Here is a 17565-nt window from a genome sequence, read left to right as displayed (position 1 = left end):
TGTGTATCTCAAAGGACCCAAATCTGAAAGAGAAAACATACTCTAGGATTTAAGGCATTACTGTGATGTTCAGTATCAGTGCCTTGTAGAGACTTGAAACTACAATCAGTAGTAGTTTATCACTTGCCAAACTGAGCCTTTTAAAAGAAATAGTTAAAGTCAGCTTTAGAGTTTACAACAGTATAGCAAATGTGAATTGACTTCCCAAATCTGCATTGATATTTTTACTTAATTTTGCTAGTTTGCTCTGTTACAGAGAATTATTACAAAAACAAAACTCCAAAATGAAAAAACTTAGCTTTTACAATTCTTATAATGCATTAAGCTTATTTCTACAAAAGCTGAACTCACCTCAAATGTTTTTTTCTTTTTTTTTCTTTTTTGCCTCCAAAAACCACCTCTCTGATAGAGCCCCTTGATAAAAGTGATAACATTTATGGCTTACTATTTAAAATGAACATTTAATATGCTAATTGCTAGTATTCAGGGTGAGGATGTGGGTATGGTTATGGAATGTTGGAAATATTTAACATCAGAATGGCCATGCTACTATTGTAGAAGCCTGTAGTGATACAAATGTTAAGTTACGTGTGGTAGAAAATTCTCTTGGATTTGCGATTTGATCCTTCAGAGAAATTTAAAAAAATTTTTATTTTTAAATTAGAGTTGACATTCAGCATTATTTTATATTAGCTTTAGGTACTTGAGAGAAAATTTAAAATTCATAACAAGCCGTGTTGATTTAAGAAAACAGGTTGGATTTGAGGAGTTAAAAAATGAAGATGTTGAAGAGTTTCTAGAGTCCTGTCCTTATTTAGCCGTAGAAGACTTGAAACAGGTTGCTGCTGATGGCCATATAGGTGCAAGAGGTGATGAAGATGACAATGAAAACTAAAACCTTCACAATGACAATGTAACACAGCAAGTTATCAGGTGTTTTAAATGCTATTAAAAACGTATACTGGTCTGAAAATACTGGTTTACTACTGAATGTGGTAGGAGAGTCTTGCATGACATTCGTTTGAATTGGGAACCATACAGGCAATTTTAATATGAAAGGGGGGGGGGTGGCTAGCAAAGCAGCAGAAATTTGTTTTATGTATTTGTTTATTTTTTAATTTATCATTTATAGTTTCAGCCAGTATGGCGAAGATAACAAAAGTACAGTGAGCGATAGATGCCCTTCCATAGCTGGTATTTGAGCTTTGTGTTCATTTTCAGATAACCCTCCTTCTGCCACTTCCTAGTAACTCACAAGCTGCAACCCTTCCAATGCGAACATCCCCAAGCAAACTTCAGTTCATATTTATTGTGTCATATTTATTGTAGTATTAATGTATGTCTTAGCCATTTAATAAGTGTAAAATTGTGCTGTCCTTTTTTAAAAGGTCCCTTTCTCTTTTTCTAATGTGTCATTGATGAAATTTTTGAATATTGTACCTCTGACTAGATTGTTTTCAACACTGTAGTTTTTATTTTCATGACTTTGCACAGCACAGTAATTTTGGAAATACATATGTCAAGTTATAGCAGAACAGACTGTAGTTGTCGGCAGAAGCAGACTTGACCTTGCTTCAAAACCATGTGGGTCTGTGCTGTGATTTTCCTGTTGGGGCTTGCCAGAGACTTGATAGAGCTTCCTTATTAGCCATAGATTCTTTGAGAATTGTTGCATCTGTTTGCTTGTCATGAAGCCCAAGCAACAGAGCACCCTGAACCTGCTACACCCTGAACCCACTACAGAGCCTTCTCAATTGGGGTTCCATTCATAACTCAGTCTTAAGGGCTACTTCGTAAACAGTAGAGTAGCACACACCCTAATGAAGTATGCCTTACCTCCAAAGAGGACAACCAAGTGTTGTACTTCTTTCAGATTCAGGCAATGTGCAGCCATTTGTCTTCTTTTTTCCCCTAAGAGTTTAATTTGTAACATGTTCCATATTGAACCTCCCAAAAATCTTGCAAGTGGTGGGCCCCAGAATTTGAAGGTGGTTATTTCCCACTCTGACATGTATGTATGTATCTTACTAAGGCCATCTAAAACAGCCATTTCTTCCTGCTTATCAATTCCAGTCAATGTGATGTCTTCAGTGTAGAAGAACAAAGTGATATTCTGTGGACTGTGCAAATCTATCAAAGCCTTGAGTACTTTATTATGAAGGAGAGCAGAAGAAGAGTTACCATAGTCCTAAAGACAGTGAAGGTGTATCTATCACTGATCTGCCTAGATGAAAACAAATTGCTTCATTTTGTTCTTTCTCATTGGGATAGGGAAGAAAAGTCATCTGCCAGATTTGATAACTGCATAGTTATATTGATCTGCTCCAATAAAGATAACCACATCTGGTACAGCAGCTATAGTTGGGGTCATCACCTGTTTGTTTATGTTAACCTAAAATAACTTTCCAAGACTCATTCAGCTTTTGTCTGGGCCAAGGAAGTACATTACATTGTGATGGAATGGTGGTGTAAATTTCTGCAGTTCCTTCAGGGATGCTGCTGCTGCTACTACTGCTCGAAAGGGGCAATTCTAGGGATGTAGATTTGGTGTTTCCTACAATAATGGGCCCCTACTCCATGAGTCAAGGAACTAATACAAGATTTCTGCCAGTGCCAAACGTGTGTGTTCCAGGCCTGCTTTCTTGAACCAGTAAAATAACCACAAGACTGACTCATAACCTCTAGACCCACAGGGACAGATTTGGCCCCATTTCCGAATCACCTGGTGTTTATAAATCTCTAGTGTAACTACTGGACCACATAAGTATTTTCAGTCTCAGGGATTAACAGAGCTGGCAGAAGTGTGGGATCCAAGAGCAAACAGCAAGAGATAGGAACAGTACTGAATGTTTAATTTGTGCTATCAAATATTTGATTCCTAAAAGATTTTCTGTTTTGTAAATATTTTAACTTTTTTTTTTTATCGAGGTAAAATTCACATAGCATAAAATTAACCATTTTAGAATTAGCAATTCAACGTCATTTAGTGTGTTCACAATGTCGTGCAACTACCATTCTTGTCTAGTTCTAAAACGTCTTCATTACCCCATAATAGTATGCTATACCTTTAAGCAGTTTCTTCTTATTTTCTTCTCCCCTCACCTCCTGGCAACAACCACCAGTCTGCTGTCTGTCTCTGAATTTTATCTGTTAGATACCTAAGTTTCTGTTCCTATCTTAGCTGGTTATTATCTACCTGTAACCTCTAAAAGGCTTGTTCTTCAGTTACAGTGTCTTCAGTTATAAAGTGAGGATGGCAGTCTGAATTTTTGAGGGCTTTGAAGTGCTTTCTCCAAATCTTTGTGTTTTATTATCTTCTGCTCAAAATCCTGCTGCTTGTGAATGAATAAGGACCTCAGTTTAGCCCTCCAGGACTTATGCAATATTACCTCTGGTTTCCTTTTCAGCCTTATAGCCTATCCATGGTCTCTATGCTCCAGCCCAAATGGGCCATTACTGTTACAAAAACACATGCAGTTTTCTTCTTTCTACTCCAGACTTCCATAGCATTTTATTTGTCTCTTGGGAACCTCATCCTATTCCTGTGTGCAAGAGAAGTATCACTCAATTTAGTTATTTTTATCTTAGGTAGTGAAAGAAAAAAATAGCATTAGATGTTGGATAAGAAAGGAGGTAGAAGAGAAAGTATGAACTGTATTTTCCTCTATCTTGTTTGTATACCATGTGGTATAGATCAAAGCAAAGTAGGTTAATGCCTTTTGATTGACTAAAATATACCATTTTTCTTAGGCATGAACCCAGTGAATCTTTTTTTTGCTTAAATATGGAATATTTACCAGTTTCTTCAAGTGATGACAGAGAAAAAGGAAAGAGATTATGTGTATGAGCAGCCACAATTATTCCCTGATTACTGTTTAACTTATACATTTAGTTTCACATAAGTTTTTTTATTTTTTTTTAATCATTGTGTCACTTTTATGTTGTGGCTGAGCAATTAATATTTAAGCCGTTCTATGAATCAAGACTGAAGTAAAAGCAAACTTTTTTCTCAGTATTTGAAATATATAGGGGAGTATGAAACAGCACAGATGATATATTTGATTTTTTTATTAGCTTGGAGATATTTTAATTTACCTGAAATATACTTGAGTTTTTTGACTTAATTTGAGAAACATCCCAGTTTTTAAAGCAAACTTATCTCATTTTGAGCACTGTATGAATGAAGTGTGAGTTGAGTTATTAGATAGGCAGTCAAGGTCTTTCATTGGTCTCAAACCAGAAATATTTTTTATCCTTAAAGGCATAAATTTGTCAGTTGTTACATGAACAAAAAAACATTTGTGGATTCTTCTGAATGTGATAACTTCCAAATCAAGTCAAAATACAGAATGTAATATGTCTTGGGACTGTGGTTATTGATGACGTCTTAAATTGGTTCTTTTTTCCCCTCCACATCAGGGAGAGGAATCAAATGAGTCTGCCGAATCTAGCAATAATTGGGAAAAGCAGGAAAGTATTGTATTGAAATTACAAAAGGAATTTCCCAATTTTGATAAACAGGTGAGTAATGTTCAGAAATTTACATTGGGTACTAAATGTTTGTATTACAAAAGAGCGTTAGAGATTAACCATGTAAAAGTTTTGGATGCATTTTGCATTTTTCTAATTAAATCTTTTCTTATTAAAAATATGTTTATACAGCGTTATAACCATAATTATGACCAATGTAACTATATTAATAATTGTGAACTCATGTATAAAACGTAAAATCATTTAGAAAGCTATAACCTCAGGTCAGTTATTTTAGCTTTTTTTCATATTGTTTTTCTGTAAATTTCTCATAAAGAATTTTAAAGTATAATACTGAATTTTGGTGTGTTAATATTCTATATTAGATAGCGAGAATACTTTCAGTGTCAGTAAAGACCCAAGCCAAGTGCGCCAGTGCCACAAGGACCACTGTTTAATCATGTATATAATTGTATAGAGAAACACATTATTTAACATTTGGAATACATTTATACTTACATTTGAATTATTCAGGTATATGTACAGATCATATATCTGCTTACTTCTGGTGAGCTGAATACAAAATCTTGCCCTTTACTGATTCTTTACACCTGTTGAAACTGTTTTGAAGTTGGCAGTTTGTAAAAAAAAAAAAAAAAAACAACCTAGCTTCATATTGAAATTTAATTGAGCAAACATTTTTTGATCCTCTAGTATTCAGAGCACTTCATAGGGAAAGTTTAAATGCAAAAAAAGTCGAGCATCCTTTCCTTTGAAGATATATGTTTGTGGAGGTGAAATTACATAAAGAGAAAACATTTATAAATATCATAAAAACAGGTGTAAAATAATCAGATACATTCTATTAAGTGTAAGTGATTTGCTTATTTTTAAAAGCATAAAAGTTTTCTTTGAGTTCTAATTTTAGATTTTAACAGAGATCAATAACTAATTTCTAGGAACTAAGGGATGTACTCAAGGAACATGAATGGATGTACTCAGAAGCTTTAGAATCTTTAAAGGTGTTTGCAGAAGACCAAGGTAATTATCTAAGCTGTGCTATTATTATAGAAAACGCATTCTTCCCATTCTTTATTTTAGTATGTAAGAAGATGTAAAACTATTTTCTAATAATTAGAGAAAGGGATTGCAAAAAAATTTGGAAATAACCATGTAAAATTTTTTTAAATGACCAGTTCTCACATGGTTTGGCCTATTCTTTATGGCAGTGTAAAATGAAACAAATACCTTTTTCTATTTGGTTAACTTTTTTTGATAGTTAGAGCTACTTTTAAACTACCATGTTTTATTGACTACAAAAGAAACATTTTTTATATTTTAACAGCTGCCAGGATGGATTTTAGGATTTCTGATAAATCACTGTATTTGCTGATAATCACTGTAATATAGATGTCCTAGCCTGCACTTGCATGAATGACAGAAGCCCCAGTATCAGAAACGTAACAAGGTGGGAATCACTGATATGGAAGAAAGTCCGTGATCCCATCGTGGAACGCTCTTAACCATAGGAACCAAATGTAAATGAGAAGTAGTGGGGAAGAGTTGAATCACACATGATTAGTAACATCCTTAAGCAAGAATTAAGTACACTAGCTCTTTGTAATTGGCATTAGTTTTTTCTGTTTTTGTTATTGTTGTTATTAAATGAATTCTTTTAAGAAAGGCTGTACTACAAATGCTTTTGATGGCACAGAGATGATATTGTGTGGAGAAAAAGCTGCCAACATCACAAATTCTGAGTCTGAAAAATGATTTAGGAGAAATAGATTATGAATGTGAAGAAATTCGAGGGATACCTTATCCAATTTATTTTGCTTATATTTTTTATACATGCACAAGAATGAAGGTGTATGATAATCAGTGTGTTAGTCTAAAAGCTCTTCAAGTAAGTAAAACAAAAACATTCTAAATAAGTATTGTGTTAAAGATTAATTAGTACGTATTTTCTTACTGGTACAATCACAGGCATCTTAGAAATCTATGGAATATGATACATTAATCAGTGATAAAGTAGTGATGCCTTTTAATAATATATTTAGATAAGTAATGATAAACTAGTTGGGGATGGTGAGAGGAAAATTAATTATAATATGGAGGGTTTTAACTTATGGTGAGCATTGTTTTTTCACTGTTCCCATCAGTACTGACATAGGGATGGGGCTGCTAAGTAACATCTGGTACATCTTGTGGATATGCAGCTGCCATTTACATTTTCAGGACCTTTGTTAGAAAATGGAGATTTATATTTAATCCACTTTGAAAAAATTATCATTTTTGGAACTAATTATTTCAACTATTGTATCATTTCAAATTCTACTTCACTGTTTCTCTTTAGAGTGTATCAAGATTTAACAATAAATTATAGTTGGATTCTGTATACAAAAGGAAATTATATGTTTAAATATTTTAATTATCTTATTTGAAGTCGTTCATCTTTATATTTAATTTATATCTTCTAATTTAGTTATTTTTGTCTTTATTTGCACACAGATATGCAATATGCTTCACAAAGTGAGTTTCCAAATGGAAAAGAAGTTTCTTCAAGGAGTCAAAATTATGCTAAAAGTGTAACTAAAACAAAATTAAAACAGAAATGTTCCATGAAACCACAAAATGGTTTTAACAAGAAACGTAAAAAAAATGTATTTAATCCTAAAAGAGTCATTGAAGACTCTGAGTATGATTCAGGTTCTGATGTCGGTAGTTCACTAGATGAGGACTATAGTAGTGGTGAGGAAGTGATGGAGGATGGCTATAAAGGTAAAATTCTTCACTTCCTTCAAGACGCTTCAGTTGCTGAACTTACTTTGATTCCTCAGTGTTCTCAGAAAAAGGCTCAGAAGATAACAGAACTCCGGCCCTTTAATAGTTGGGAAGCTCTGGTAAGGCTACATTCTTTTTTTTCCCCCCTTGTGTGTGTGTGTGTAATTCACAGTACCGCTTATAGTCAAGGTGTCTTCAGACCAGGGAAGCATAGATGGGTGGCCTTATCCTGTGTAGAGTCAAACTTTACTTTCATTGTAAGCCAATAGTATTTCAAATAGTGTCATATGACCTAATTTCGAATGAATTAAGGGGTGATTTTCCTGAAAAAACCCAAGCGGATTGGCTAGGCATACTGTCACTCATTCTTTTGCATAGAAACTTGGTTCATTTCACTGCAGAAGAAGAAATTAGAGCCTTACATTTAGGAAGGAGTTGTTTGCTAGCCTGTTCTGATCTGTTGCTGCTGAGACACCATGCAGAAAGCAAGAATGTGGCAGAAATTTTACTACAAGTACTTGAAGAGCAATAGCAACGTCCAGGGGAGCTCCATGATTCTAAATGCCAGCCTAAGTGTTTTGTGCTTCACCACAAAAGAAGCAATTGTTTATTTTCTTTTTCCTTTAAAAGTGACAGCTCAATCTCTAACATGTTTTTCTTGGTTAAACAACGCAGCCATTTTATGGAGTGTAGCAGGCTGCAGCATTTTTAATTGGAAAGATAGAAAAGTATGTGGAAGCCTAGAATTCAAGCGTTAGGTGAAGGGAAAGCATAAGTACTGGTAAGTACACTCTGCATGATCATTTTCTGGAATTTGATTTCCTATAAACAAGTTTTGTCAAAAATACCTGTATTTTGAACTTTATAAATGTCAATAGCAAATCTTATTCATACGGAGAAATACAAGAACTCTTTTACATTTACTTTGACTTTTGTGAGAATGTGGGCTTTTGTAGCATGAATTGTATATAGGCCCTATTGTGAATGCAATATAGATTATTTTTTACTCTGTTAGAGGATTAACTGACTTGATATTTTATAAATTTTTAGAAAGTTCTATTCCTTAACTTTAGAGAGTAAAGTTGCTTTTGTGATTAATTTTATACTTATGACAAACCTATATGAACATAAGTTCCTTTGATAAGTGTCTTAAAGTGGTGGTATAGGAGGGCCCTTAACAGTAATTGTAAAAGCATTTTTTGAAAAATTAAAATATTTGAAAAATATAGAAACAAAATTACTAGTATTTCCTAGCTAAAAAAAATAAAATAAAACCATCCGTTTTGCCTGAGGCCTTTGCTTTTCTAGAGAACATCTGTCAAAGCAGGCCCCTTTCAAAACTTGTTCAGCTTTGCCAGAGTGATTTATTTGTAAAAGTATTTGCTGAAGGGCTTTCTTGTTCTTCTTTCCTTCCTTTTCTTCTTTCTTTTAATCTTAATGGTCTCCTATGTTATTGCAGAATCGGGTTGCTCAGGCTTGTTGGGATTCTTATTTATTTAATAAGGAATGCAGTTATCTGCAATAGTATGTTTAGTCACTGCAACTACTTGCCCAAATATCTTATAGTAACAGTAAATTAAACCAGAGTTATATGTGCCAAATGCTTTTAGAAATATTCGGCAACATAACATGTAGAAAGCATATTCCCCTACTAATTAATTGGCATCGTTTAAATTAGTCTTAACATGAATTTGCAGATTATGTGTTACCCAGTTAAACCTTGTCCCCTTTCTCAAAGTTGAACACAGAGACTCTCTTTTTTACTAGCTGTGCATTTAAGTGTAAATGTTGATTATTTATGTAACAGTTAAGACGTAAACTTGCTACTGGAGTTCAGTGACGATAGGGCTTTGTTGTCCTGAAAAAAAAAATAGATAAATGAAGAGGTTTTGGGAAAGAACAGTTAAAACTAGCAAAATCAGTGATAGAAGCTTTGAGTTTTAATTCGCTTAGAACTTTAAGCTTCTACTTTCAATTACTTTACAATTTTAAATATGACTTGACTTATAGAGCAATTTAATAACTTAAAATTATAAAAAGAAAAGGCAGATATTTTGGTTAAAAGCTATACAATTTACTCCTTCCCTATTAATCAGAGAAGTTTGATAATGTACTTGTAAATAACTTCAAAATGAAACAAAAGCATTTACTTTTGTTTTCATAGGTACTGTATTTAGATGAGCATTAGTTGAAATTTTAATTGTCACTCAGTCATACTTTAATGACAGTTACAAGGTGCATTATGTATTGAGAACAACGTGCAAATGTCTAGTAACTCTCAACATTATTGTTGAAGCTTATTTAGTCTTAAGGGTTTGGAATTTGGTATAAGTTTAAAATTCATTAATATTTCATTAAAAAAATGCATACTGAGCCAACAAATCAATTTCATGCATAAATTGTAATTATTTTTGTTAAAACTGAAGTCTCTACAGCACATTGGTAGGTAAATGAAGTCATTAGTATTTCATTGTCTTGTTTTATAAAAATAGTTTGAATGTGAAAATTATTTTAGCACTGATTTTTATAACAAAATTTTAAAAGTTAAACATTATTCTTAAGGACTTTCTCATGTATTTTAATCATCCTCATGTGAGGATAAATTAGTTATTTAACAAAATATAGGGGGTTGTTTATGTTTGAAGCTTTATACCCATTTTTTTTCCTTTGAATTAAAACTAAATATTGTTTGTCAAGTTTTCTTTATAATTTTTCCATTTTACTTATTTTTCTGCTTAATAGCAGTGAAGTACATGCTTGATATAAGGAACCACATCATTAAATCATGTGGTTCTGGAAATGTAGCCAACTAAAAATGTCACTAGTTTTCAAACATGTACTGTTAATGTGGTAAAATTGGGATTTTTATTGCCAAATTTCACACATTTGATGGCATCAGTTCACCAACTACTTAGTGAATTTTCTATTAGCCTTTTGCAAAGTAAGGTGGAGATGCTGTTTGTTAATGTCTGTGGTGATCTTATATTACATCTTTATACTTTAATCAGAATAGTAATGTATACTGACTAAATCAAGTAAAACTCATTCATAAATAGTTTAACCTAAAAACTTCATATATGCAACTACTTCTTAACATTTAGATCAATGTAGTAGATAAAGTTTTCCTTGATAGTTAACCAAGCAACCCGAGTTGAGTTCATTTCTGTTCCTTGTTGTGCTGTTGCCATCTATCTCCTAGTAACTTAGACCACAGGTTTCTTTTGTGCTTTGTTTTTTCAGTGGTTATAAAATATATGTCTGAATCTGTCACTTTAAAGCATTGTAATGCCCACTACTTCCTTCCTGATAGGTGGCTTCCATTAATTTGTGTATAAAATGACAGAATTCAGGCTTTGTTTTAATTTTTATAAGTTTGTACTCTGTCCTCAAGACTATTACTTGTTGGGGAATTAAATCTGCTTTTAAACAGTTTCCTCCTTATAAAAATTCAAAAATATTTGCACTGTAAGAGTGACACATTGTGGCAAGAGAGAGGTACTTCAGTTTGTGGTTATTTTTAAGGGAACATTTTCTTAGAGTGATACGTGAGCTTTTAATCGTAGTAATCAAGGTCATATTGGTGTTCTTTTATTCATGTAATTATCCAGCAAGAGGCAATTTTATTTTCTTTCTCCCTGGAAAAATATATCATTTTTTAAAAGAATGATTTATTTTCCTTGTCTAAAATTTAAAAAGTACTTGCCAAGAACAAAGAGAAAGTATAGTCAATATTCTTCCAGAAATATCCGCCACTAAGTACTTTATTTCATCCATTTATGCATATGTAAATATTTGATATTTATGCGAACAGGATCATATTTTCTATGCTTATCAGTGACTTTAAATTTACTAGTAGATCCTGCATTTACAGAGTACTTTGTATTTCTGAAATCTTTTTGGCGAAGTAACTTACAGTATTGTTAAATGCTTTTAGTCTTCAGAAAACTGTAACAGAACAGTTTATATTGAATCAAACTTTGTTGGATCAAACCATTTTTATCTTTTTTTAACCCCCTCAGGGCTTTGAAACAATTTATTGCTGGTTACATTACCCACAAAATATTAATACAGCATTTTTTAGCTTGTCTTGTAGTAATCGTCCAGTGGGATATAAACAAAAAATACTGAGATTTTTGGAAAATCCTTAAAGGATTTCTTCTTTCTTTTGGTCAAGATGTCATTGTGATGGTGGAAACCGCATATCGAGGATATTCTAGTTCAAGTATTACACTAGAATTCTTGATTTTTGAACTTCTATACCCAATCTGAACTGCTTCCTTGGGTCTTCATTTACACAAGAGAGAAATACATTTACGTTTTATTTAAACCCGTGATGTTTTGGATTCACTGTCACTTATAACAACTAATCTTAACAGATTAATCGTTTATTAAAACTTTCTCCTTGGAAATCTGTTTACTGATGTTTTACATTCATGGACAGTGTATCACTATCAAGTAAATTTGAATTCTAAACTAGCAGCAGTAATTGGGATCATCCCTAATGTTGGTTGGCTTGTATAGGAGAGAGAGATAGGAAGAGTGTGAAGCCCTAGGGAGTTAAAATTTGAAATTAGGCTTCAAAAATTAACGAAAACGTCGAGAGTTCAGTTACAAATCTTAGTAATCAATTCCAACTGTTGTAACATTTTCAAATGACACTTAAATTTTTCACTTACCTTCATTTCCCCTACAAGAATTTCAAATGTAAAAATCAGACTAGTGTAATGAACCCTCATGTGCTAATCATGAGCTTCAGTTACAGCTTATGTCTGATCTTATTTCATCTATACTCTCATCCACTTTCTTCCAACTCATACTATTTTAAAGCAAATCTCAGACTTCATTGAAATATATATCTCAAAAAGGTTTTTAATCCCCCAACAAAACTGCAGTAACATTGTCACACCTAATAAGAATCATCAGTAATTCCTTAATATTAGAAAATATTTAGTGTTCAAATTTCTAGTTTCTCATAAATAATGTAAATTTTTTTTCACAGTTATTTAGAATTAGGATCCAGAATAAGGTCCACATGGTGTGATTGCTTTATAGGTCTTTTTAACTCTTTAATCTGTGGGTTCCTCATCCATCTATTCCTGTTTCTTTTCCTATAATAACATTGGTGAAAAAACTGGATCATTGTTTCATAGCTTCCCAGTCTGGACTGATTATACCTTCCTGGTACAGTTTAACATAAACATGTTCCTCTAGCCCAGTATTTTCTGTGAAGTTATAATTAGAAGATTAAATGTTTCTACTAGTACTCCCTGTTTGTGTCTTTTTTGTAATGTTAGCATATCTCTTTAGATTTTGATGTAATAAATTGATCTTCTCTAGATCGAAACAGTTCTTTTACAGTATCTTTCCAAGTAATAATCTCAGTTTAGGAGTAAAATATCAAGTGACAAATAATATTTGGAGTTTTGCAAGCTTAAGCAATTGTACTTTGATGATAGGGAAAAGTATGTTTTAGTAAAATTAATCTTATTAGTAATGTGTCATAGTCATAGGAAGTTACAAAACAGAGGCAAGAGATGAGGCGTGCAATTACTACATTTGGTACTGTTACCTTTGGTAAAAAAAGTGAATCTGAGATTTTGAAGACAACTTGTTAAGAGACATTAACAATTACTTTAGAGTTTCTTCTATAAGAGAACAGCTACCTGGGTCAAAGTGACATGCCTGGGATTGTGCATTTTGGGGGAAAGATATGTTATTTCAGTGTAATAAGTTTGAGGTGACAGTAGGATTATCATACTGAACATGGAAATTTAAATGTAAACGTGAAGAATCAAGTCCTGTTAGCACTTGATTAAGGTCATTAGTAAAAGTTTAAATTAACAATCATTTTTTCTTCTTAAAATTGAGACGGCTTCTTGCTTACTAGATCTGAACTGTTAAATTGTTTTTCTTTTTGTCTTAGTTCACAAAGATGTCCAAAACTAATGGCTTGTCAGAAGATTTGATATGGAACTGTAAAACACTGATCCAAGAAAGGGATGTAGTTATAAGGCTTATGAACAAATGCGAAGACATTTCTAATAAATTGACAAAACAAGTTACCATGCTCACTGGAAATGGAGGTGGATGGAACATAGACCAACCCTCCATTCTGAACCAAAGGTAATATTTATTGTACATACTTATGCATTATTTTATCTTAATTATATAAAATTTCTGAATTTATTTCTGTATCATGTCTAGGAAACTTAAATGTCGAAGTGATGAAAACTAATGTTAAAGGAAAACCCAAGGTTTTCTTTAATGGCACATAAGTGATATATGAATAATTTATCGTTGATTTTTTTTTTTCCTCCCCACAATCAGGATATTTTATTTCATCCTATCATAAATTGAGGAAATGTCACGATTTCCTACGTCCTTTGTTTTCCTTGTCTGATGACAGATAATTTCATATATAATCACAGAAACCAAAAAGGTGGTTTTAGCTACGCCTTTAATTTGATACTTCAAAAAGTCAGCTGTTTAATTGCATCAATGTAAAAATTTCTGTCTTAGCTCAACTCATAAATATTAGCTTTTTAATCATTAATAAAATTATTAAAATATCCTGTATCTGCAATAAAATGTTTCAAATAATTTCAGAAGTCCAGATTTTTAAGTCTCTTTTTGGGATAGAAACACATCAAAATGAAAAGGATACTTTCATTAAATAGATTACATAAGGAAAAATTATAAAAAGCATTTTTAAAAAGTATATTCCCTAAAACTGTTACTTTCAGTAAATACCTTTTCATAATTCTTGCAACAAATGGACACTAAACTATTTTCTTGAAAACATTGGTTCAACAGCCAGTACATGTTAAAACAGGATTTTATAATTGTGAATACCCCCATTTTGCACGGTATTGGGATATTGGGATGGGGGAGATTGTTTTGAACTTCTTTTAAAAGTTTATTTTTAAGTAATTTGGAGATTCAGAACTGTTCAGAATACTGCCTTTTTTACAAAAGGGTATAAACTTGTTTACTATGGTAGTATTTGTAGTGGCAAAAACATGGAAACAATTCAAGTTCCCACAATCAGAAAATAGAATGAATTATGGTCTGTCCACACTATGCAGTGTTACGCTACTTTTAAAATGAGTTACATCTGTTCAGAATATTTCTGATAGGTTTAATAAAATTAGCTCTAGGATCTCAGTAAAATTCATTACCTTAGTTGGTGATTTTATTTACTTCTGATAGTTTTCTAAGTTCATGATCCCAGCATATTTGCTGATCATTGGTTAATTAAAAATCAAGGTGTGGTTACTGGCCTTTAATAGTAAGCTACAATCTTTTCTGTGCCCTTCTAGGGTGCTATGGGATGGTGTAGGGAAACGTGATGCAGTTCCCACAAAGAAGCTCTTTTCTCTGTTGCATAGAAAGAACTATGGCCATGTCAGCAAATTCATCTCCTAAAAGTGTAGTTGGATCTGCTCCTTCTTGTTCTACAGCATTGGATATGGGGAGTTCTTCACTCTACAAGACTTACCCAGTTGAGTCTACTTTATCATAATTTGGATTTTAAAAAATCAAGTGCTTTATTGCATCACTTAAAAATTTTATCTCTCAAACCAACATTTACAAAGTCCTGTTACTTGTAAATAGTATGATCAGGTAATAAACTTTCCATTAGACTGAGGATTTTTAAATGAAATATTTAATAGATGAGAAAAGTAGGGGTTTTTAAAGTGCTTATTGGATTTAGTCCAAAGTACAACTTCTAAAAAATCTGTATATATAGTCTCTTTAGAGTTTATTTAGATGCACTTTTAGGGGGTGAAATTTGTTGTCTTGGTTTTCGTTTTTAGCCATGTTTAGAATTGGACAAGCAATTTTGTTATACTGGCCGGGCATCATGGCTGCTTAGTAAATAGATATTTAAAGTAGTTTCCTTGCCTCGGGAAAAAATTTATTAGCACAGAGGAAAATGTTAGACTATGCTGATAAGTTGTCATGCTTTCTCTTAACAAACTCTTTGTAGAAAAGTTTACTTTGAAGTACAATTAATATTAACTTTATTTTCCTATTACAAATTTATATGAATTAGAAGAAAAATCGCCTTTTAGAGATAATGGAAATACAGACATATAACTCTTCGTTAACATTATGATCTTTGCAGGGAAAAATAAAATTTCTCATGTGTCTCAAAACCATTACATTCATGATCTTTATTTTAAAAATGTGAAAACTAAAATTACCTAAAGTTAAAATATATAATGAGAATAAAGAGAAAAAAATTCAGTGTTTATCCTGTATTATTCCTACATAGATGTACCCAACTCTCAAGCTTTACCAATTTACTTAATAGCTTTAAACAGTTTTAACTGAAAAGATTTTTCAGATGTTCAGTATCAAATATACTTAATCATGTGTGTTCTGTCTTTTCTGGACTAAATCTAACAGGGTTCTTCTGATTTTATTCTCCCTCAGTTTGACAGAATGATTCCCTGTCCTCTTCCTAAACAGTTCCTATGAAACCATTTGAGACTGGTCTGAATGCAAAGCAATCTTGCAGATGTGGTTTGACTAACTCCAAGTACTATGATACAAATATTTCAGAAGTTAGAATACTAGTATTAGCACAAGACAATGTTGTAGTATTTTCAGCAGCCTTGTCACACTTCAGGAATGTAAACTTTTGGTCAGCTAGTATCCCTAATCTGTTTCACATGAATCACTTCAAACCAGTCTTTCTAGCTCTGTATTTCTGCATTTTAAACTCAAATTTACCATGTCGTATGTACTCCTGTTGTTTGTTTCAAGACTTTCTTACCTTTCAAAAAATTATTTCAATGCCAGTTTTTCTGATCCCAGATTTAAACCCAATTTAATTTTCATTATGAAAAGAAATCATAGTAACTCTGGATGGACACGCACACCCTCCAATAAAACAAATAACTTCAAAACAATGTACTGCCTCATTTATTTCATGATCTCAGAAAATTTTTAAATAATTTTTTTCTTGGAGATAAGAAAACTTTCAGTTTAAAGATATTTATAGTCCTCGATTGAGAAGAGAATACTTAACTAATTCAGAATGCCTTGTCTGTAGTTTTTATTATTTGGGTAACCCTGGCAAATTATGCATTCTACCTATGCAGACATGAAAATCTTAGAAAACTATAGAATATCAAAATAAATGAAAATATGATTAGATAGCACCTAAATATTATAGCCCTCCCAAAAAAAGATCAGAACTGCCCCATTTAAAAAAATTAGTCATAACAAGTGAATTGGATTTAAAACTCTTTGTCCAAACTACATTTTCATTGATCCTTTTATATTCAGAAGAGGGAATCTGATAGGGAGCACTATTGTGATACTTAGCAACAGAAAATTACTTTTAATTTAGTTAAATCTATCAGAAGAGCAAATACACATAGAGAAAGACTTTATAAAAGAAATAATATAACAAACTTATTTAATGTCCTGATGAAAACAGCTTCCAGAGCTGCATTTTGATTATGGATGAAATAATTTTATTTGGATGAAAAATTCTTTATAGTAGATGCTTCTCAAAATTTCCTCATTTTTATGTTTTATGTTTAGTGAAGAATATTTTAATAGTTAGACTTGTTTCTCAACATGTGTTGGTAATGGAGAAATTCAGTAATTTTTCTTTGTTAAGAAGATTTCTTGGCTCTGTGATTTACATTGGGATAGCATGTTGGCACTTGGATACATTTATAAGTGATGTAATACGCCTGTCTCATCAAGTTTCATCATTTTCATAGAATGTGAACCTTATGCATGTGGGGTGACTAAGACATTGTAAAGTATTCAAAAATAATAGAAAACTCAGTTTTGACCAAAGAGTGAGCGGGATCAGAGAGAGAATTCTTTAATCTTTACTGTTTAGTTGTTAGGGGCTGACAGCTGGATCAGACCCAGGTTGGATGCTGGCTCTGCCACTGCACACATGGATTTAAATAGCTGTATGACCTTGGGCAGGTTACTTCATTGAGTCCCAGGGAACTTCTCGCCTGTGAAATGGGGATAAGAATAGTATCTACTTTATCATGTAGACTAAATGAAGTAATAATGCATGTAAAGCCCATAGCATAGTATCTCAAATGATAAACGTTTCAGCACTAGCATTTATTGTCACCACTACTGTAGTAAAAGAATTTATTTGTATCTGGAAGTTAAATATCTTAATATGTTGCGTTATTATTATTTTTGTAGTGGCATAGGCATTATTTTGGCCAAGAAGGAGGACATTTTGAAAAATGAATAGTAAAGACTTCAGCAATACTGATTTCTTTCCTACCTATACCTTTAATTTTTTCTAATGAAAAATGT

At 32.4% G+C, this 17565-nt stretch overlaps 1 protein-coding gene across 3 annotated transcripts in view; it reads left to right on the top strand.

Annotated features, from left to right (window-relative positions):
* The window catches only part of SMARCAD1 (SWI/SNF-related, matrix-associated actin-dependent regulator of chromatin, subfamily a, containing DEAD/H box 1), a 74208-nt gene that overhangs the window by 35846 nt on the left and 20797 nt on the right, over nt 1-17565 (top strand). For all 3 annotated transcript variants that reach the window (XM_016144311.2, XM_016144312.2, XM_016144310.2), the window contains exons 7-10: nt 4420-4521; nt 5430-5511; nt 6982-7373; nt 13178-13377. In XM_016144311.2, the coding sequence (XP_015999797.2) occupies nt 4420-4521; nt 5430-5511; nt 6982-7373; nt 13178-13377 (776 nt within the window). The remainder of the gene's footprint in view (nt 1-4419; nt 4522-5429; nt 5512-6981; nt 7374-13177; nt 13378-17565) is intronic.

This window comes from Rousettus aegyptiacus, unplaced genomic scaffold (genome assembly GCF_014176215.1).
Source record: "Rousettus aegyptiacus isolate mRouAeg1 unplaced genomic scaffold, mRouAeg1.p scaffold_m13_p_10, whole genome shotgun sequence".
NCBI classification, from domain to species: domain Eukaryota; kingdom Metazoa; phylum Chordata; class Mammalia; order Chiroptera; family Pteropodidae; genus Rousettus; species Rousettus aegyptiacus.
This window is presented reverse-complemented; position numbering and strand designations above follow the sequence as displayed.